This window comes from Megascapheus bottae, chromosome 3 (assembly GCF_031878675.1).
Source record: "Megascapheus bottae isolate mThoBot1 chromosome 3, mThoBot2.hap1, whole genome shotgun sequence".
Taxonomy (NCBI): Eukaryota; Metazoa; Chordata; class Mammalia; order Rodentia; family Geomyidae; genus Megascapheus; species Megascapheus bottae.
In genome coordinates this window covers 82,962,421-82,984,135 of record NC_143511.1, presented here as the reverse complement: position 1 = coordinate 82,984,135, position 21,715 = coordinate 82,962,421, and the positions used below count along the sequence as shown (strand labels likewise).

General features: G+C 43.1%; 1 protein-coding gene across 3 annotated transcripts; it reads right to left on the bottom strand.

The window, feature by feature from the left end:
* Positions 1-381: 381 nt before the first annotated feature.
* Positions 382-21,678, bottom strand: Rabepk (Rab9 effector protein with kelch motifs). Of its 3 annotated transcripts, none has more exons than XM_090330630.1 (9): positions 21,340-21,678; positions 16,731-16,983; positions 14,191-14,249; positions 12,926-13,083; positions 9,117-9,269; positions 6,292-6,453; positions 4,648-4,833; positions 1,609-1,758; positions 382-694 (listed from the first exon to the last, which is right to left on the bottom strand). In XM_090330630.1, exons 3-9 carry the CDS (start codon positions 14,241-14,243, stop codon positions 405-407), a joined length of 1,152 nt encoding a protein of 383 aa, XP_090186756.1. In that variant the 5' UTR covers positions 14,244-14,249; positions 16,731-16,983; positions 21,340-21,678; the 3' UTR covers positions 382-404. The 3 variants fall into 3 exon arrangements, with proteins under 3 accessions (XP_090186756.1, XP_090186758.1, XP_090186757.1); XM_090330632.1 differs by having other exon boundaries at positions 4,648-4,797; XM_090330631.1 differs by lacking the exon at positions 16,731-16,983.
* Positions 21,679-21,715: the final 37 nt, after the last annotated feature.

The following is a 21,715-nucleotide window of genomic DNA, read 5'->3' as shown; positions in this document are numbered from 1 at the left end:
GATCCTCAGATTTCAGCCTCCTAGATAGCTAAGATTGGAGGCGTGAGCCACTGCTCCAGGCTTGATTTATTTAAAAATACTATTTAAAGTTAGATATAGAGTACTGAAAATATTGTTGAGGTACAGAACAGTGGAAATTTCACTTTTATGAAATAATAGGAGTGGGGCCGAGAATGTGGCATAGTGGTAGAGTGCTTGGCAACATGCATGAAGCCCTGGGTTAGATTCACCGGTACCACATACACAGAAAAAAGCCAGAAGTGGCACTGTGGCTCAAGTGGTAGAGTGCTAACCTTGAGCAAAAGATGCTTAGGGACAGTGTCCAGGCCTGGAGATGAAGCTCTAAGACTGGCAAAAAGAAAAAAAACAAAACACAACAGGAATAATAAAAGTTGTGGATTTTATTAGTCAACTACAGTCACAATACAATCGTCATAAATTTCCCCTTCTGTATTCATTCCACCAAATACAGAACATAGCAGTGTGTCAGCCTGATTCTCTTTTGAGTCACCATCTTTGTGCACTCCTTTGTCAGTGGAATCCCCTTTTTCATCATCAGATTCCAGAGTAACAGAATTTGAGTTTTCTTTTTCAGAGGTAGATGTCACTGGCCATGGAATGATGCACATGGAATGATCCAGTCGACCAGCGGGTAGGAAAGTATCAAATTTAAGCAAGGTCCAGTGCTGTTTTTCTATGTTAGGGGAAAAGAAACAAGGCCTGATTTACCATATGAGTTGACATAAAATAAACATTAAAAAGGAGAAAAAAGTGACAGTGTCACTTTAAAAGCATTGTTCTCTACAAGGTTAGTTTTTTTTCTTTTTACCAGTTTTGTTTTTATTTTTGGTTAGTGGTGGGGCTTGAACTCTGGGCCTGAGCACTATCTCTGAGCTCTTCAGTTCAAGGGTAGCACTCTACCACTTGAGCTACAGCATCACTTCCAGTTTTCTGGTGGGTAACTGGAGATAAGTCTCACATACTTTCTTGCCCAGGCTGGCTTTGAACCATAATCCTCAGATCTCAGCCTCCTGAATAGGTAGGATTACAGGTGTGAGCCACTGGTGCCCAGTCCCAATTCCAGTTTTCTAATGGTTGGTTGGAGATAAAAGTCTCATGGACTTTTCTGTCTTGACTGGCTTCGAACTGTGATCTTCTGATCTCAACTTTCTGAGGGAGTAGGACTACAGGCATGAGCCACTAGCACCTGGCCCTAGTTTTCTACACATATATGTGAATATATATATATATATATATTTTTTTTTTTTTTTTTTTCTAAAGACTTAGTTTCCTAAAGACTTAAAGTTGGGCTGGGAATGTGGCTTAGTGGTAGAGTGTTTGTCTAGCATGCATAAAACCCTGAGTTCCATTCCTCAGTACCACATAAATAGAAAAAGCTGGAAATGGGGCTGTAGCTCAAGTGGTAGAGTACTAGCCTTGAGGAAAAAAAAAAAATCAGGGACAGTGCCTGGGCCCTAAGTTGAAGCTACAAGACTGGCAAAAGAAAAAAAAAAAAAAAAGACAGTTCCTAAATTTAGAAAGAAAAGAATAGTGTTATTTTTTTCAAAATGTTTCTATTTGATAAAAGACTAGATGACAGGTGCTCACCTGTGTGATACTGGTACATGGTGTCCAGTGCACCAGTGGGAGTCATTCCTCCAAAGACATACACGTGTTTTCCCACAGCCACAGCTGAGTGGGCAGCACAGCCTGCCGGAGCAGCCCCTGTGGGACTAAGCTGCTGCCACTTCATGTCACCTGCCAGACAAAGAGATTCAATACAGGACGTGTTTACAATGTGTTTTCTAACTGTAGTGCTGTTTGCAAACCTATCACTGGAGTCAACCCTGAGAATGCTTAGAGGTAATAGAGCCAAGTGCAATCCATAGGGAGGGGGGAAAGGGCTCAGTGGTCTACAGTTACAGCAAGAATCACAGGGAGTTCAGTGCCAGTGGTAATCCTAGCTATTCAGGAGGCTGAGCTCTGAGGATCATAGTTCGAATCTAACGTATGCATGAAAGCTCAGGAAATTCCTACTTTCAATTAATCACCAAAAAGCTGGAAGTGCTAGCCTTAGAGAAAAATGTAAGCAAGGTAAAGCTCCAGGACCACTGTGTATGTGCATACACTGACATATACACAAAAAAGAATCTTAGGGGATTCTGAAGGAGCATACTGAGAAGTGTGACACAACCTTTTAATGAGTCAGTTAACTGTCCAGAAAGTAGGCAATGTTCTATATGTGAGTGTATGCATGGATGTACACTACTTGTATGGTCTTTTTTTTCCCCCCAGTCCTGGGCCTTGAACTCAGGGCCTGAGCACTGTCCTTGGGCTTTCTCAAGGGTAGAGCTCTGCCACTTGAGCCATGGCACCATTTCTGGCTTTTTTCTATGTATGTGGTATCGAGGAATTCAACCTGGGTCTTCCTGCATAGTAGATAAGCACTCTACCACTAGGCCAAACTCCCGGCCCCACTACTTGTATGTTTTAATTTCAATTCTGGCTGTCTGTATAGAGGGGGGGGGGGGGACAGGGTGTTAAGTGTTGGTCCTGTGCCTTGAACTTAGGGTTTGAGCACTGTCCCTGAGAGTCTGTGCTCAAGACTAGCACTCTACCACTTGAGCCACAGCTCCATTTCTGGCTTTTTGGTGGTAAACTGGAGAAAAGAGTCTTGTAGACTTTCCTGCCTGAGCTGGCTTCAAACAGTAATCCTCAGATCTCAGCCTCCTGAGGAGCTAGAATTACAGGCAATGTCCAGCTCTTAATATAATTAAAAAGCAATTTTGAAAGGGCTGGGTAAACTTTCAAATCTTGCTCAAAAATTAACAAATCTTATTCCATAGTCATGACAGCTTTATGAATTGCTACTTCATCTGTCTAGCCCTCTTCTTACAGATGGGCATACAGGAGAAGAAAAGAAAGAGGCTTACGTTAGACCACCAGTTAACTAGACATATACTTAGAGCATCAAAGCCTCTGTTTTAGGGGTGTGGCTCAAGTAGAAGGGTACCAGCCTAGCAAATATGACACCTTGAGTTCAATCCCCAGAACTACTTTAAAAAGAAAAGGAAAAACAACAACAGCAAAACATGTTCTCTTTACTGCAACTTGCTGTATTAGCATCTACTCCCATGTTCATATTTTTTCACACAGGTACTGAAATAAGGTAAAACTACATTTTACATTTATAGGACAATTAGGGTAGGCAGGACAAGTAAGAAGTAAAAAATAAGAATGAAAACCTCATTTGTATCAGGTGTTGATAGCTCATGCCTGTAAGCCTAGCTAGTTAGGAGGCTGAGATGTGAGGGTCAAGGTTTAAAGGCAGCCTGGGCAGGAAAGTGAGACCATCTCCAATTGACTACCAAAAAGCTAGTATTCCAAGTGGCAGAATACTCAACTTCAACACACAAAAAAGTTCAGGGACAGTACTCAGACTCTGAATTTAAGCCCCAGCACCCCTCCCCCACAAAAAAAATACAACAACAACCATCTATGCTGTGATCAAAGGCTCATTATATAATCCTGTCTACTCAGATGGCTGAGATTGGAAGATTTTGGTTCAAAGCCAGCCCAGGCAGGAAAGTATATGAGACTATTATCTCTCATTAGCTAACGAAAAGGCAAGAGGAGAGCTGTAGCTTAAAAGGTAGAATACTAACTTTGAGAAAAAGCAGCTCGGGGACAGAACCCTGGTGAGTTCACTCTCTAGGACTGGCACCAAAAAAAAAAAAAAAAAGAACCTAAACCAGAAAATAAATTCATTTGAAGTTTCACATCTGTGATCTCAGCACTAAAGAGGGTTAAGTGAACACAGCAACACACACTCACACACCATTTGACTAGCTACTAAGCTACTATAAATGCTTTGGAGAATACAATCTCCATCTGTAAAGGATAGGACAATGACTAGCATTTCAAGGCAGAAGCAGACAATTAGTTTGGCCAAAATACTGATCTATATAGAAATCCCTATCAGTGACCCTTAAATTCAGAGGACACAGAGCTTGGTAAAATTCCCAAATATTCTGCATAGGCATTCCATGCTTCTGCACTTCTTGTAGTCTGAAGCAATGCAGAAGTTATGCATTTATGAACAGGTATGTGCCCACTCACTACATGGCAGATACTATGCTTGAAATATCCTGGCAAATGAGAGGAAGCCCCTGTCCTAGTAAAGCTCCCAACCTGTGAGAATGACCCAGAAAGAGTCCAGACTCTGCAGGACTCCTCAGCCCTTCATATACTTTTCCTCTTCCCAGGGTTTTCAACCATTAGCCTGATCAGGATGCAATTCTGCTCATCTACCTCCAGATCTATAACCTGGAGATGGCCCTGTCTGCATGGCAGTAGTCATTATTGCTGAAAGAACTCCAGTAAGGGAATCAATTAATGAAAAGTAATTAATGAAAGAACAGGGACACAGCAGGGTAAGAGATGATGAAAGGCCTAAATATATGAGGTACCAGGAAATGATTGCATTCACTGTTATTATTACCTATTATCAGTCATATCACATTGGACAGAATCTATTGAGGAATTTGTCAGCTAGTCAAGTACACAACAAAAAAGCTGTGCTCTTTTAAAGCACATTTAAAACCAAAATTTAAACACTTAAGTCCCTGTGCCCTCCACCTTACTTACTTATATCAATGCAATGAAGATCATCAAAGAATTTGTCCCCTGCCAAGCCTCCATGGATAAAAAGCTGTGTCCCTGCTGCCACCATCACATGACCATGCCGAGGAGATGGAGGATTTCCAAGTGTCTCTGGCTGGGACCAGCTCAGAGTATCTGCAAAAGCGAATTCATTGACATCAAGTGGCAAAGCTACAAAGCAAGAACAAGAACAGTATCACCTCCCAGCAACAGAGATGCTTCAAACAGGAAATGGATTAAAGTCAGCCAAGAAGATCTTCCTCTATCCTTTTATATACAGCCTGGACAGTTTCAGGGCAGGAGGACACACTACCCATGCCACCATTTTCACTTGGGCACTGGGAATCCATTTTATTTTTTGGGGGGGGGTTCTTGAGTAGCTAGGATTACAGATGTGAGCCACTAGTACCTGACTCCATGACACTTCTACTTCCAATTAATCACTAGAAAAATTGGAAGTAGAGTTGTGGCTCAAAGTAGTAGAGTCCTAGCCTTGAGCAAAAGAGCTCAGGGACAATGCCCAGGCCCTGACTAGAAGCCCCAAAATGAAAAAAAGGAGGCGGGGGATAAAGAGAAGACATGATAATACATATCTCTCAGGGTAGAATGCCGAGTAAATAATGTACATAAAAGATAACTACAAAGAAAGTATTCCATATGTAATCCATTAACAGGGCAGACGTGTTCCATCCTGTGTGTGTGTGTGTGTGTGTGTGTGTGTGTGTGGCTAGGATGACAGGTATGAGCCATCAACACCTGGTTCGTGCAAAGGTATTTTTTTTTCTTATGCTAGTCTATGTTCTTCAGATTCTTTGGTTCAAAGCTAGTGCTCTATTACTTAAGCTATGGCTCTACTTCAAGCATTTTTTTGAAGATAAGGAACTCAAGATCTGTCATGCCTGGGACAGCTTCAAACTGCAATCCTGGATTCTCAGCCTCCTGAGTAGCTAGGATTACAGGTGTGAGCTAGTGCACAGCTGTTCAAAGTTGTTAAATGGATCATTTATGACTTTTCCAATGCAAATATTGTTTGAATGAGATTACATTACCTTTCTTTACAGAAGAGGCCTAGAAATGAGTGAGAAAGTGGGAGAAAAACTAGGCAAAGCATAACAATGTTTGACAAGAAATGTACTCACTACCTTACCTGTAACCCCTCTATATATCACCTTGACAATAAAAGTAAATTAAAAAAATTAAACAGAAATTAAAAAGAAATGAGACATCCCTCCAGTTTCTCTCTCTGTCTGTCTCTCTGTCTGTCTCTGTCTCTGTCTCTCTCTCTCTCTGTCTCTTTTTGTTTTTTGTTGGTCATGGAGATGGGGCCTGAACTCGGCACTGTCCCTGAACTCTTCAAGGCTCCCACCCTCCCCTTAAGCCAAGCCCACTTCCCATTTTCTAGAGGTTAAATGGAGATAAGAGTCTCAGGTCCTTTTGTGCCTGGGATGGCTTTGAACCTAGATACTCAGATCTCAGTCTCCTGAGTAGTTAAGATTACAGGTGTGAGCCACTATGCCTGGCAATCCTCCAATTTCATCTTCTAATGTTTGCCTCCATACATCAGGGAAACTGAGGGCAGAGGAGGCCCTGATCAGTTAAGTGGCAACCCAAGTGCTCTTCCATTCATACTTGCGTCAAATACATGTAGTTTCATATCCTGCACAGGCTGGGCGCCCCTTTCACCGCCCCCAAAGACATACAGCTGGTTTCCAATAGCTGCCGTTGATGTGTGGAATGTTCTTGGACATGGTGGGGAGTTGGTCACTTCTGGTGTGGTCCATGCCCTGGTTTCTGGTCCAGAGAGAAGACAGGCATGTGAAATACCTGGGCTGAGAGGCCTCTGGCTTTATTTATTTATTTAATTTTAGATAAGGTTTAGTGTATATCCCAGGCAGGCCTTGAACTCTTGATCTTCCACAGTCCCCAGAGTGCCACTACACCAAGATCTGAGCCTGTCTCCTGGTGGAGCATGACATGATCACCTTCCTACCCTTAATTCTTTTTCTTTTTTTCTTTTTCTTTTATTTATTATTTTTTGCCAGTCCTGGGCTTGAGCCAGGGCCTGAGCACTGTCCTTGGACTTTCTCAAGGCTAGAGCTCTACCGCTTGAGCCTCAGCACCACTTCTGGCTTTTTTCTATGTATGTGGTACCGAGGAATCAAACCTGGGTCTTCGTGCATGCTAGGCAAGCACTCTACCACTAGGCCAAACTCCCGGCCCTCTTTTTATTTTTTTATCTTTTAATTTTGCTGTGTCTGGGGCTTGAACTCAGGGCCTGGCTCTGAGGCTCTCTGTGCTCAAGGCTAGCAGTCTACCACTCGAGCTACAGTGCCACTTCCAGTTTTCCGTGTTTAATTTGGAGACTAGTTTCACTGCTTTTTCTGTGCAGGCAGCCTTTGAACCTTGATCTTCAGATCTCAGCTTCCTCAGCAGGTAGGATTAGAGGCAAGAACCACCAGTGCCTGGCAATGCTTTCCCTATTTAAACCCAGGGATTAAGGGATGCTAGGCAAGCACTCTACTACTAGACCACACGCTTGGCTGCTAATAAAGATTTTTAAAATTAAAAAAAAAAAAGATTTTTAAAATATCAGTTTCTGCTGGGTGCGGTGGCTCATGCCTGTAATCCTAGCTACTGAGGAGGCTGAAATCTGAGGATCAAAGTTCAAAGCCAGGCTGGACATGAAAGCCCACCAGACTCTTATCTCCAATTAATCACTAGAAAACTGGAAAGGGGGCTCTGGCTGCAGGGTTAAGGTGGTATCCTTGAGCTGAAGAGCCCAGGGACAATGCACAGGCCCAGAATTCAAGTCCCACGATCAACTAACTAACTAAATAAATAAATAAATAAAATATCAGTTTCTTTGACAGAAGCTTTCCAAAATTTCATAGTATTTTATTTAATCAGATACCATCTTTGTGAATCAAAAGGACATGGTCAGCTTGGGATACATAGCAGGACTCTGACTTCAGAAATAATTTCTTTCTTATTTTTTTGGTTGGTTGTGAGACTTGAACTCTTAGCCTTCTGAGTAGCTAGAATTACAGGCATGAGCCACCAAATCTGTTTTTAATACTCAATATTTGTTAGTTTTACTTAATATAAGTGTAATTTGAGACATAGAAATTATGTCTGAAGCTGGGCATAATGGCTCATGCCATTGACTGTTCAAAGTCAGCCCAGGCACGAAAGAACTAAAGAACGTGAGACTCTTATCTCCAATTAACAGGTAGAAAACTAGTAGTGGGGCTGTGGCTCAAGGGGTAGGCAGTAGCCTTAAGCTGAAGGCTTAGAGACAGTGCCCAGGCCCAGAGTTCAAGATCCACAACTGACCAAAAAAAAAAAAAAGCAGGGCTGGGAGTTTGGCCTAGTAGTAGAGTGCTTGCCTAGCATACACAAAGACCAGGGTTCAATTATTCGGTACCACATATACATAGAAAAAAACAGAAATGGTGCTATGGCTCGAGTGGTAGAGTGCTAGCCTTGAGAAAGCCAAGGGCAGTGCTCAGGCCGAGTTCAAGGCCCAGGACTGGCAAAAAAAAAAAAAAAGGGAACAGAGAAAAGAAGAAATAACAGGAGTGACTGATCATGACACACTGTATATATAAACATATGAAAACAAAACTTACTTTTATAGCCAAATGATACCAATGAAAGACAGAAGACTTCTGTTTTCTTGTTAAGTTTGAGGGTTTTTTTGGTGCCAGTCCTGGGACTTAAACTCAACCTTGGCATTGTCCCTGCGTCTTTTGCTCCAGATTAGCAGTCTACCACTTGAGCCATAGCTTCAGTTCTGACATTTCGGTGGCTAAATGGAGATAAGAGCCTCACAGCCAGGATCGGTGGCTCACACCTATAAGCCTAGCTACTGAAGAGGCTGAGATCTGAGGATCAAGGTTCAAAGCCAGCCCCGGCACAAAAGGACCTCCATTTAACCTCTACAAAATGGAAAGTGGGACTTGGCTCAAAGGTAGGTCGGTAGCCTTGAGCTGAAGAGCTCAGGTACAATGCCCAGGCTCAAGGGTAGGGTGGCAACCTTGAGATGAAGAACTCAGGTACAGTGCCTAGGCGGAGTTCAAGCCCCATGACCCATACATACATACGTACATACATACATACATACACTCACACACACACACAGTCTCTCATAGACTTTACTGCCTGGGCTATCTTCCAATTGTGGTCTTCATAACTCAGCATCCTAAAAAACTACGATTCCAGGTGTGAGCCACCAGTGCCTGGTGACAAAATAAGAGAAGACGGTGGGGAAACCACTTCTCGCATAGGCCTGAGCTTCCCCCATAGGCAAAGCTGTTCCTTCCAGCTTTGTCATTTAACCAGTGGATAGATTCCCATTTCTATGAAGTTAGCAAAATAAAATAAATCATTTCACCTAAATAGAATTAGAACTGAGTATATGAATGAAGAAAATCAAATAATTGCTGGCTCCTTACCAGGATTCAGGACTTGGAGACAATTTCGATTTCCTGACTGATCAGCACCTCCAAAGATCCAGATGCTGTCAGGTGTGCAGGAGGGAATGAAGCTGGCATGCTCATATCGGGGCAACAGGCCTTCCCACGTGGCTAAATCCCAGTGGTGTGTTTCTAGAAAACATTTCAACTAGTCATTATAATGAGAGCTACCAACTGATTATCTTGATTAACAAATTTAGGGAAAGGAGTAAGAACAAGGCCAAAAGCCAAACAACCATCAGCCCCTTGAAAGAAATGTTGTCAAGCTCCCTAAAGTTCCACAGTGGACACTTTGGGACTGTCTATCCAGTCCACAAAACTACTTCTAGGGAAGCTGTCCCCATTCTCTAAGCTCACCTGGCAGAGCCCAGCTGACATGTTTGTATACCATTACTTTTTAGCCTTAGTTATTAGAGTCAGAAGTAGCCACCTCACCCAAAATGGGACATTAAATTGACTGTTTATACTCTCTTCTTTTGGCTGAGGGTCTGAGCAGTGTCCTTGGGTTTTCTCAAGGCTAGAGCTCTACCACTTAATCCGCTTCTGGCTTTTTTTCTATGTATGTGGTACTGAGGAATTGAACCCAGGTCTTTGTGTATGCTAGGAAAGCACTCTACTACTAGGCCAAACTCCTGGCCCTGTTTCTACTTTCTTCTGAGGCTAGGCAGTATTTCTCTTTTCCTTTTTAAATTTATTTTTGTGCCTACAAAAGTAAGAGAGTAGTTACAATTGTATAAAGGAGTTACAATTTAACATGCACATTTATGTATACAGTACATTTTTTTTCTTTTCTTTTTTTTTTTTTTTGCCAATCCTGTAGCTTAAACTAAGGGCCTAGGTAGTGCCCTGAGCCTCTTGTGCTCAAAGCTAACACTTTATCACTTGAGCCACAGTGCACCTTCTGGCTTTCTTTCAGTAGTTTACTGGAGATAAAGTTAACTGGAGTTCACTGGAGAATCAGATCAATTTTTCAGTATCACATAAACAGAAAAAGCTGGAAGTGGTGCTGGCTCAAGTGCCGCTTGAGTGCTATTGTTGAGCAAAAGAAGCTGAGGGAAAGTGCCTAGGCCCTGAGTTCAAGTGTCAGGACTGGCAAAATAAACAAACATATAAACACTATTTGGGCTGGGAATGTGGCTTAATGGTAGAGTGCTTGCCTCGCATACATGATATTCTGGGTTCAATTCCCAGTACTACATAAAGAGATAAAGTCAGAAGGGACACTGTGGCTCAAGTGGTAAGTACTAGCTTTGAGCAAAAGAAGCTCAGACACAGTGCGCAGGGTCTGAGTTCAAGCCCCAGGACTTGGGGGGAAAAAACGTTTCAGAGACTATCCTACCTGAAAAAAAATTGTCAGACTTTGCCTGCTTAGAACCAGGATCTTCAGATATCAGCCTCTGGAAAAATCTAGGATTACAGGTGTGAGCCAATAGCATCTGGCTTTTGAGACTCATCTCCAATTAATCACCAGAAAATTGGAAGTGGCGCTGTGGATCAAAGTGATAGAGCCAGGCCAGGAATTTGGTCTAGTGGGAGAGTGCTTGCCTGGCATGCATGAAGACCTGGGTTTAAGTCCTCAATTCCTCGGTACCACATACATAGAAAAAGCCAGAAGCGGTGCTGTGGTTCAAGTGGTAGAGCTCTAGCCTTAAGAAAGCCCAAGAACATGGGCCGGGAGTTTGGCCTAGTGGTTAAAGTGCTTGCCTAGCATGCATGAAGACCCGGGTTCGATTCCTCGGTACCACATACATAGAAAAAAGCCGGAAGTGGTGCTGAGGCTCAAGTGGTAGAGCTCTAGCCTTGAGAAAGTCTAAGGACAGTGCTCAGGCCCTGAGCCCAAGCCCAGGACTGGCAAAAAAAAAAAAAAAAAAGAAAGCCCAAGGACAGTGCTCAGGCCCTGAGTACAAGCCCCAAGACCGAAAAAAAAAAGTGATAGAGCACTATCCTTAAGCAAAAAAAAAAAAAAAAAAAAAAAGCTGTGGGGCAAGCCGAGTTCAAGCCCCATGATTAACCAAAAAAAAAAAAAAAAAAAAAAAAGTAAAGAAAAATAACTCTCACCAATAGTACCCTAGCTCCACATCATTGTTGCTATGTAGAGAGACAGACCTACTGATGTCAGACTTCCCAAAATTATCCTAAGAAGTCAAACCATTTCAGTTTTTGTATGAAGACACCTGCATTACTTGGTGTATAAATAAGACGGAAACAATAGTAATGTTATATGGACCTACCTAAACATGTATATGATTCATCAGTTTTCAACTTCCCTCCTTCCATACTCAGTAGTCACTTGTCATTCAAATACTCATAGAATACTTGTTCTACCTGGGAATGGTGGCTCAGGCCTGTAATTCTAGTTATTCAGGAGACTGAGATCTCGGTTCAAAGCCAGCACGGGCACTAAAGATTGTGAGACTCTTATTTCCAATTAATCACTAGAGAAGGGGAAGTGGAGCTGTGGCTCCAGGTGTAGCGTGGCAGCCTTGAGCTGAAGAGCTGAGGGACAGTGCCCAGGCCCAGAGTTCAAGTCCTATGCCCGACAGAAAAAACTAGAACAAAGTATACCAAAGGTTGTAAGGAGGAGGGAGAATATTTGGCACTATGGATATCAGAGGAGCCAGTGCCTAAAGGAGTCAAGAGGTATCAAGAAAAGGCTTCTCAGGTAGAAGGGGACTTTTGATCTTAGATTTGCAGCCCTGTGATAAGGAAGGAAAAGCACTTTCGGAGCAGAGGAAATAATGTGTGCCATGCATTGAAGGACAGAATTCAAGACGTGTCCAAGGACTTCAAGTATATTCAGTACAGCAATGGTGGGTTGGGAAGAAAGAAGAAATGTGATTAGGAGTGGCTTAAATGATAGAGTGATGGAATTAGATTTGTATTTATGATAATACCCACTGTCCAGTGTTTCATGTTTTTGCCCAGATCTGGCCTCAAACTTCAATCCTCCTACCTATGGCCTACTGTTGGACCATGGGTATGTGCCACGTAGCCATCCTATTGGTTGAGACCGGGGCCTAGAACTCTGATCCTCTTTGTCTTGCCTCCAAAGTAGCTGGGATTACAGGGCTGATCCACTGTAGTTGGCCTGTGATTTTGTTCTTCTTCTTTGTTTTTTATGTAGGTTGTGGGACTTGAACTCGGGGTGTGGGCACTGTCCCTGAGCTCTTCATCTCAAGGCTACCACCCTATCCCTTGAGCTACTGAGCCACTTCCTGTTTTCTGGTGGTTAATTGGAGATAAGAGTCTCACAGACTTTTTAGTGCCTGGGCTGGCTTTGAACCAAGATCCTCAGACCTCAGCCTCCTGAGTAGCTAGGATTACAGGGGTGAGCCACTAAGTCTGGAGTCGTCTTCTTTTTTTTTCCTTTGCCAGTTCTAAGACTTGAACTCAGTGCACTGTCTTTGAGCTTTCCCAAGGCTTAGTACACTACCATTTGAGCCACAGCACTACTTCCAGCTTTTTTTTTTTTTTTTTCTGTGTACAAGGTACTGAGGAATTGAGCCCAGGGCTTCATGTATGCTAGGTAAGCATTCTATCACTAGGATGCACTCCCACCCCTTTTAAAAAAGAAAGAAGAAAGGAAAGAAGGAAAGAAAGAAAGGAAGGAAGAAGGAAAGAAAGAAAAAGAGAAAGAAAGAAAAAAAGAAAGAAAGGAAGAAAGGAAGAAAAACAAAGAAAGAAAGAGCGAGCCTGCTTTCTGGTCTGAGCTGTCTGGTATTCTTAGGAATGCTCTGTTAACAGTTGGTAACCTAAAGCCAGCTGTGTTCCATAACTGTTGATCTTACCTAGATCCAGCATATGTACATCTGAGAAGCTTTGGTTTGGATTTGCTCCCCCAACAATGAAGACCTTCCCTTTCTTAGCATCACCAGCTGGGGGTAAATATGAGCAGCTATGGCCAACTCGGGGGCTAGGGCTGTCTCCAGAGGGAAGCAAAGTGTACCTGCCAAAGGGAGGATATATTCAGGAGGCCTGAGAAGAGAATCAATGCAGTTGTGTGTTCTTTCCATCCCTTATAACACAGAAGCTCCAGATTGGATCCAACAAACTAATACTTTCCTGATCAGTAACAAAACCTTCCATTTGCTTAGTCTTTGATTTTTTTGGTTTTGTCACTTCCATCTCATAGTAATAGTTTTATTTTTTGTGGTACTATGGTTGGTTTTCAAGACCTTACACTTGCTAGGAGGGCCACTCTATCACTTGACCCATTCCTCATTCCTTTTTGCTGGTTTTTCAGATAGGGTCTGTGCTCTGCCAGCCTTAGACCATGATCCATCTACCAATGACCATCCACAAAGCTTGGATCACCCCACCATACTTTGAGGCTCAGATAGTATCGTGCTAATTTTTTTTTCCTTGGAATAGCTTGGAACTGCAATCCTCTCCATTTCCTCCTATGTAGCTGGGATTAGATGAGCGAGCTACTATGATTAAATCTACTTCAGAGTAATCTGTTGGGAAATATGGGTCTAGTAAGGTTTACATTTGATAATAGGGAAACTGACATCTAGAAATGTTCAACAAAGGAATGCCAGATTGGAGACACCTGGGGGAACACTGCACCGCTCTGCAACAGTTTAGTACCATCACCTGTTTGGCCCAAAGACCCTTCACTGATACTCTTTACCTCTGCATCTCTAATGTCTACAAAGTAGCAGCTCCTGTCAGACAAATATTAGTTAAATGAAGGGTTGGTTGAACAAATAGCTAAGAAACATTGAAGCCAGTTTAATCCCAATTCAATTCCCCAAAATCTTAAGAATGAGTGGCAGCTCAAGAGAACAGAGAATTGGAGCTCAGGACAACAGATGACCAGTGCTTCACTCTTCTCGGTAAAGGGATTTTAATAAAATTAACATCTGCTCTGTGGTAATTATTGCCCCCTATTTTTTCTCTGAAGACATTCTCAAAAGTTTGAGTTTAATTACCAGAAATTGCAGACAGTTTCATTGCTATCCTTTCTTATTGATGGTCAAATATGTTAGTAAACTACTTTGAAATGAAAGAAAATCTTGTGTGAGTATGTGTGTGTATCCTTCTTACAGACCATATTGCTTTCCTGGGCTTGTCTCCAGGCTCCAAGACTGGCAGCTGCATCATGATGTCCTATGTATATGAAAGAAAGGCACTTGTTAGACATTTGTGATTATCTTCTGCCTGAAACACAGCACAAATCAGGCTACCTGCTCTTTTATACTTTTTCTAATATTAGAATGTTGATGCACCAGCATGCAAAGGACCCTGGGTTTTCCTAATGAATACAGCTATTCCTAAGGCCTAGCTCATCTGAATAAGTATAATAAACCATTTCATATATAATCTTTTTCCTCCCTTTAGTACTGGGATTGAATCAAGACTTTGAGTATTATAGGTAAGCAATTTGTCATTTGTGCCACATTGACCAGTCCTTTTAGTTGAATTTTTGTTTTTGAAATAGGATCTTACTAATTTTGCCTAGGCTGATCTCAAACTCAGGACCCTTCTGTCTCTGCCTTCTAAGTACTTTTTTGTTTGCTTGCTTTTTGGAGGAGACAGATGAGTGGAATGTGAACTCAGGACCTTGTGCATGGTAGGTGAGGTTCTCTACCTCTGAGTTGAGACTATCTTCAGCCATTAATGTAATTCAACAGCATTAATTTTTTTGGCTAACTTTGTCTGCCTGTGATTTTCATGGGGAAAGCATATATCAAAATCTCGGAGGCTACAGATGCTTATGAAAGAACAAAACATTCTAAGAAGCTGAGAGGTACTGAACTCTAAGGTAAATCTTTGCCTCAGCATGGCACAGAAGTCCAGCCACTTGTTCTGGGATTCCACCTTAAAATCTCTTACAATACTAGTCACCCCCACCCTTTTTATTTGTGGGTTGTGGGACTTGAACTCTGGGCCTGGGCACTGTTCCTGAGCTCTTCAGCTCAAGGCTACCACCCTACCCCTTGAGCCACAGGCACACCAGAAGTGGTTAATTGGAGATAAGGGTCTCATGAACCACAATCCTCAGATCTCAGCCTCCTGAATAGGTAGGATTATAGGTGTGAGCCTCTGCATCCAGCCCTTTTTGTAGTTTCTTTAAAGCAGACCATTTCATAACCCACAATCTGCATGGCTTCGCCTACCTGGAAAGTCCCTTCTTTTCATTTAAACTTGCAAACTCTTAGTCAATCTCCAAATCTCAGTTCAAATGTCTCTTTCTCAAAGAAACCTTTCCTGCTTCTTCTGTTTTCCCATTTCATTCCCCTAAATGACTTTCTTCTACCTCAGGATCCTGACTAAGTATCTATTAAGTTACTATCACTTCAGGAACCATTTTGAATGCAATGATGATGTCCTTTAAACTTCAAATCTATTCTTTTTTTTTTTTTTTTTTTTTTTTTGTTAGTCATAGGGCTTTAACTCTGGGCCTGGGTGCTGTCCCTGATCTCTTAAGCTCAAGGCTTACCATCATACCTCAGAGCCTGGGCCTTGTCCCTGAGCTCTTCAGCTCAAGGCTATTGCCTTACCCCTGGAGCCACTGCACCACTTCCAATTTTCTAGTGGTTAATTGGAGATAAGAATCTCTCAAACTTTAGTGCCCGGCTGGCTTTAAACGGAGATCCTCCGATCTCAGCCTCCTGAGTAGCTAGGATTCCAGGCAAGAGCCACTTTCCCCAGCTTCAAATCTACTTTTTTTTTTTTTTTTTTTTGCCAGCCCTGGGCTTGAGCATTGTCCTTGGACTTTCTCAAGGCTAGAGCTCTACCACTTGAGCCACAGCACCCTTTTTGGGTTTTTCTATGTATGTGGTATCAAGGAATCAAACCTGGGTCTTCGTGCATGCTAAGCAAGCACTCCACCATTAGGCCAAACTCCAGGCCTCAATATTCTTTACATTCTACAGACTAACTTTCTGGAGGGCTGAGCCTTCTAATTCATTTTGATAACCTAAAAATGGACCTGCACAGAGCAGAAACAAGTGAAGGATGAATTAATGAAGAAAAGGAGAAATTGAAGGCTGAGAGCATGGCTCAAATGGCCAAGCATCTTGCCTAGTAAGTGCAAGGCCCTCAGTCAAACTCCAGTACCAACAACAAAAGGATAAATCCCATCTGTGGTCTAGGTCACAGACCACAGTTTGCAGGTACTTAGTGGGGTGGAATCACAGAGGTAGACTTATTGCAGCCAATCCCATTGATGTGTCTTCCCTGCTTCCTATCTCTGAGCGGCTGGTTGTTTTCAGTCAATGTGGCTGTGGGTGGGACTATGGATGTGCCCTTTCCATTTGGCTCTGATGCACTCCTCTAAAGTGTGAAGGTGACCCTCCCCCACAATCAGGCAGGTACTTGCAGTGGCTTAGGTCAATCATGGGAGGAGGGTTTGCCAGAAAGGGGCGGGGTTTAGTATTGGCCTCTTCCCTAGGGCTTGAAGCATAGTGGGGCCAATTGCTGGGCTTCTGCTGAGACTGCCTTGGCCCTGTCCCAAGCGGCCCACCTAGTATTGGCACCTACAGAACACAGCTTTTGGTTGCCAGGTGTTGGCCTGGCCCTGGCTTGTTGGCTGTACCTGGGACACCCTGCCTCTGAAGAGAATAGGCCCAGCCACTTAGGACTTACAAGAGAAATGTCTGGGGTTGATCATCCACTGGGTGACTCAAGTTCCTTGGGCAGCTGGTGTATCCTACAGGGGCTCACAGTGACTGTGGTTGTTAGAAATGGCTTCTGAAGGGGCAGGGAATGAGAGCGATCCAGCGTGTGCAATCTTGAGGCCAGTGCAGGTTTTGGTGTCTAAACAGCTGACTCATCTCAACAACTGCCACTGTGGCTAGGCCAGGCTCCAAACATACCCTTGGCCTCCTGGGCTTACAGTCTGACAAAAGAGAGGAAACAAAAAAAGATAACAAAACTAGGCATGATTGCAAAGAGTGCAATAAATAAAATGTTTACTGATGAAAGTTTCTGTTCTTGAGGAAGGTAACTTTTCTCTGGGTTTCAGGATACTCCTTCTGTAAGACTGATTTGCAAGATGTATCATCATTGTGTGTGCAAGTTGGGGCACAGGATATAATGTATATAAAGTGTTCAGTACCCTTTTACTGCCCATGACAGTACTACACCACTTGGGGCACGTTCACCTGCATTATCTCTGACTTATTTCCTAACCATAGGTGCCCTGAGACTCCTAAAACAGAGATGGCTCACCTATTTCTCATTCAAAGAACCACACACTTTTAAATAATCATTGTGTTCCAAGGAACTGGAGGAAAGAGCTGGGCTAACATCAACAGTTATGACAGCTTAGTGGGAAGAGATCAGGAAGACCTGGGTTCAAATTTAGGCCCAGTACTAACCATGAACAATGACATCTGACAAGTTCATCACCCTCTCCAAACCATGATTTCTGGGTATAGTAATACTTGATGTGCAAAGTGAGCAGGTAAGAGGATATGCTAATATATGTAAAAGGCCAAATAAAGGGAATTTTGTCTTGGTTTGAACTCAGGGCCTGGGCACTGTCCCTGAGCTGCTACTGCTTCTTTTTTTTTTTTTTTTTCTTGTCAGTCATGGGACTTGAACTCTGGGCCCGGTTGGTCACTGAGCTCTTCAGCTCAAGGCTTCTGCCCGACCCTTTAAGCCACTTCTAGTTTTCTTGTGGTTAATTGGAGATAAGAGTCTCATGGGGGGCTGGGAGTTTGGCCCAGTGGTTAAAGTTCTTGCCTTGCATGCATGAAGACCCGGGTTCGATTCCTCGATACCACATACATAGAAAAAAGCCGGAAGTGGTGCTGAGGCTTAAGTGGTAGAGCTCTAACCTTGAGAAAGTCCAAAACAGTGCTCAGGCCCTGAGCTCAAGCCCAGGACTGGCAAAAAAAAAAAAAAAAAAAGAGTCTCATGGACGTTAGTGCCAGAGCTGGCTTTGAACTGTGATTCTCAAATCTCAGCCTCCAAGAGTAGCTGGTATTACAGGCATGAGCCACCATGTCTGGCTAAAATATTTTATTTGTTTTTAAATTTTTGTCAATGTGGGACTTGAACAGTGGGTCTGGGTGTTGTCCCTAAGCTCTTTAGCTCCAGGCTACCACCCTACCTTTTGAGCCACAGTGCCACTTCCCCTGAGCTTCTTTTGTTTAAGGCAAGCATTCTACCACTGGTGTCACAGTGCAACATCTGCCTTTTTCTGGTTATGTGGTGCTGAGGAATCGAATCCAGGACTTTATGAATACTAGGCAAGCATTCTACCACTAATTCACATTCCCAGTCCCCAGGAATTTTTTCTTAAATGCTAAGATTGAACCCAGAGACTTGTACAAACTAAGCAAAGATACAACCACCTTTATGTAAAAGAATAACGGAACTGGGTACCAGTGGCCCATGCCTGAAATAGTAGTTACTTAGGAGGCCTCTGAGAGTCTCAGTTCAAAGCTAACCCCAGCAGAAAAGTCCATGTATTTTACTTGGAAACACTTTTCACAATTTTTTTTTTTGCTCATTCTGGGACTTGAACTCAGGACCTGGGCACTATTCTTGGGCTTTTTTTTTTTTTGCCAGTTCTGGGCTTGAACTCAGGGTCTAGTACTGTCCTTGGGTTTTCTCAAGGCTAGAGCTCTACCACTTCAGCCACAGCAGCACTTCTGGCTTTTTTCTATGTATGTGGTACTGAGGAATTGAACCCAGGACTTTGTGCATGCTAAGGAAGCACTCTATCACTAGACCATACTCCTGGCTCCTGTCCTTGGGCTTTCTCAAGGCTGGAACTCTACCACTTGAGACATAGCACCATTTCCGGCTTTTTTTTTTTTTTTTGCCAGTCCTGGGCTTGAGCTCAGGGCCTGAGCACTGTTCTTGGACTTTCTCAAGGCTAGAGCTCTACCACTTGAGCCTCAGCACCACTTCTGGCTTTTTTCTATGTATGTGGTACCGAGGAATCGAACCTGGGTCTTCATGCATGCTAGGCAAGCACTTTAACCACTAGGCCAAACTCCCGGCCCAATTTTCCAGCTTTTTTTGTGCATGTGGTATCCAGGAATCAAACCCAAGGCTTCATGGTGCTAGGCAAGCACTCTACCACTAGGCATGCTCCTGGTCCCTTTTTGTAAGTTTTACTCTGAAATACTTTAATACTCACAGAATAGTTGCAAGAATGTTACACAGAACCTTACCCAGAGATCCCACTAAAGTTTTCTTTTTTCTTTTCTTGGTTTTAGCTTTATTTTAGGATAGTTTCATTATGTACTGCAGGCTGGCCTTGAACTTACTATACCATTGCCTCAGTTCCCAGTGCTGAGATTATGTATGTACCATACATATACCACCATGTCTGGTTCATTGTAATCCAATGAGATTAGGAGTATAAATTAGTGGTAGAGTGCTTGTCTAGCCTGGGGAAGATCAAGGGTTTGTTATTTGATACCATTAAAAACAAATTTTAAGTCGGGCACAGTGACTCATGCCTGTAATCCTAGCTACTCAGGAGGCTGAGATCTGAGGATCACAGTTCAAAGCCAGCCTGGGCACTAAAAAGTCCTTTGGGATACTCTTATCTTCAATTAATCACCAGAAAGCCAGAAGTGGTGCTGTGGCTCAAGGGGTATTACGGGTAGCCTTGAGTTGGAGAATTCAGTGACAATACCCAGGCCAAGGGGTAGGGCAGTAGCTTTGAGCTAAAGAGCTCAGGGATAGGGCTGGGAGTTTGGCCTAGTGGTTAAAGTGCTTGCCCAGCATGCACGAAGACCCAGGTTTGATTCCTTGGTACCACATATATAGAAAAAGCCGGAAGTGGTGCTGAGGCTCAGGTGGTAGAGTTCTAGCCTTGAGAAAGTCCAAGGACAGTGCTCACGCTTGAGCTCAAGCCCAGGGCTGGCAAAAAAAAAAAAAAAAAAAAAGAGCTCAAGGATAATACCCAGGCCCAGATTTCTAATCTTACAACTGACCAAAAAAAAAAAAAAATTAGCCCATTGTTACAAAAATACACTTCAGGGGCTGGGAGTTTGGCCTAGTGGTAGAGTACTTGCCTAGCATGCACGAAGACCCGGGTTCAACTCCTAGGTACCACCACATACATAGAAAAAAAAAAGCTGGAAGAGATGCTGAGGCTCAAGGGGTAGGGCTCTAGCTTTGGGAAAGTCCAAGATCAGTGCTCAGACCCTGAGCTCAAGCCCAGGACTGGCAAAAAAAAAAAAAATACACTTCAGAGTAAGAGTATTAAGTCCTTGGTGATTCTTAATGCCTTATCCTCTTTTTTTTTTTTTTTTGCCAGTCCTGGGCTTGAGCTCAGGGCCTGAGCACTGTCCTTGGACTTTCTCAAGGCTAGAGCTCTACCACTTGAGCCTCAGCACCACTTCCGGCTTTTTCTATGTATGTGGTACCAAGGAATCGAACCAGGATCTTTGTGCATGCTGGGCAAGCACTTTAACCACTAGGCCAAACTCCCAGCCCTTATCCTCTCTTTTTTTACTCTGCTGAGCTTTTTTCCTTAGCAAGTATCACTTCCTAATATTCCATAAGTCATTTATTATTTATCTTCTATCTTCTACTAGAATATAAATTACAGATTGAGTATAGAGAAGGTTGTGTATTGTGTTCACTGAATATACAAGGTGCCTACAATGGTACCTGAGACTTAAGTTCAGGCACTGAGCACTGTAGGTCCCTTAGCTTTTTCATTGAAAGATAGTGCTCTATCACTTGAGCCACAGCTCCACTTTCTGTTTTTGTGGTGATCAACTGGAGATAAGTATCTATCTAATGGAGCTACCTCTGCTTAAGGTTAGCTTCAAACCATTACCCTCAGATCTCAGCCTTCCGAGTTGCTAAGCTTATAGCCATGAGCCACTGGTACCAGGTATCAGGTACTGTGTAGCACTTGGTTTTTACAACAAAAAGCTCCTCGACCTTGGGGAACTCAAATGAAACTATCCTTAAGTTTGTAACCTATTTTCCAATATTGGCTCCACTTGTCAGTTTTCTTGTGGGATTTTGGGGCAACTCACTTAATGAGTCTAAGCTTTCCAATCCTATCAATTATCATCAATAAGGATACAATGAAGGGAAAAGCAATATTTGTATAGCATTTAGCACACAAAAAAAAGGCCTTCATATTTTCTCTCCTTCTTTCCTGGCCTGAGTTCTGAAGGCCAAACAGGTCGGTGCCACAGGCCCAGGCAAGACCTTCACAAAGCCTTGGGGAAGTACTTCATATAGGTAAGGTTGCTACAGCCAGGCTTACCCAATTTTTTAACTGAAGATGTTGAGAGAGTGCTTCACAAGGTCGGAATAAGAAACCAGGGAACGTTCAGTTTCCCAAGTCGCCGTTTTCTCTCGGAAATGCGTCGCCCGGTCCCCCGAAATGAATCTGGAGGGGGGGGGGAGGAAAAAGTGAAATAAAAACCAAAATAAAAAAAGAAGAGTAGTCAGACGTAGCTGAAAACTACAAATCCCAGCATTCCTCGAGACCAGTCATTACGGGTCCCAGCAGGTTTCGTTCTCCTGAACGACTGGGGCTTTCTCTCGGCCTGAACCCCGTGTTTAGCGAAGAGGGGACTAACGCGTAAGAAAGTTTCCGGGGAGAAGCGCGTCCGGCTCCGACGTCACTACGCAGGCGC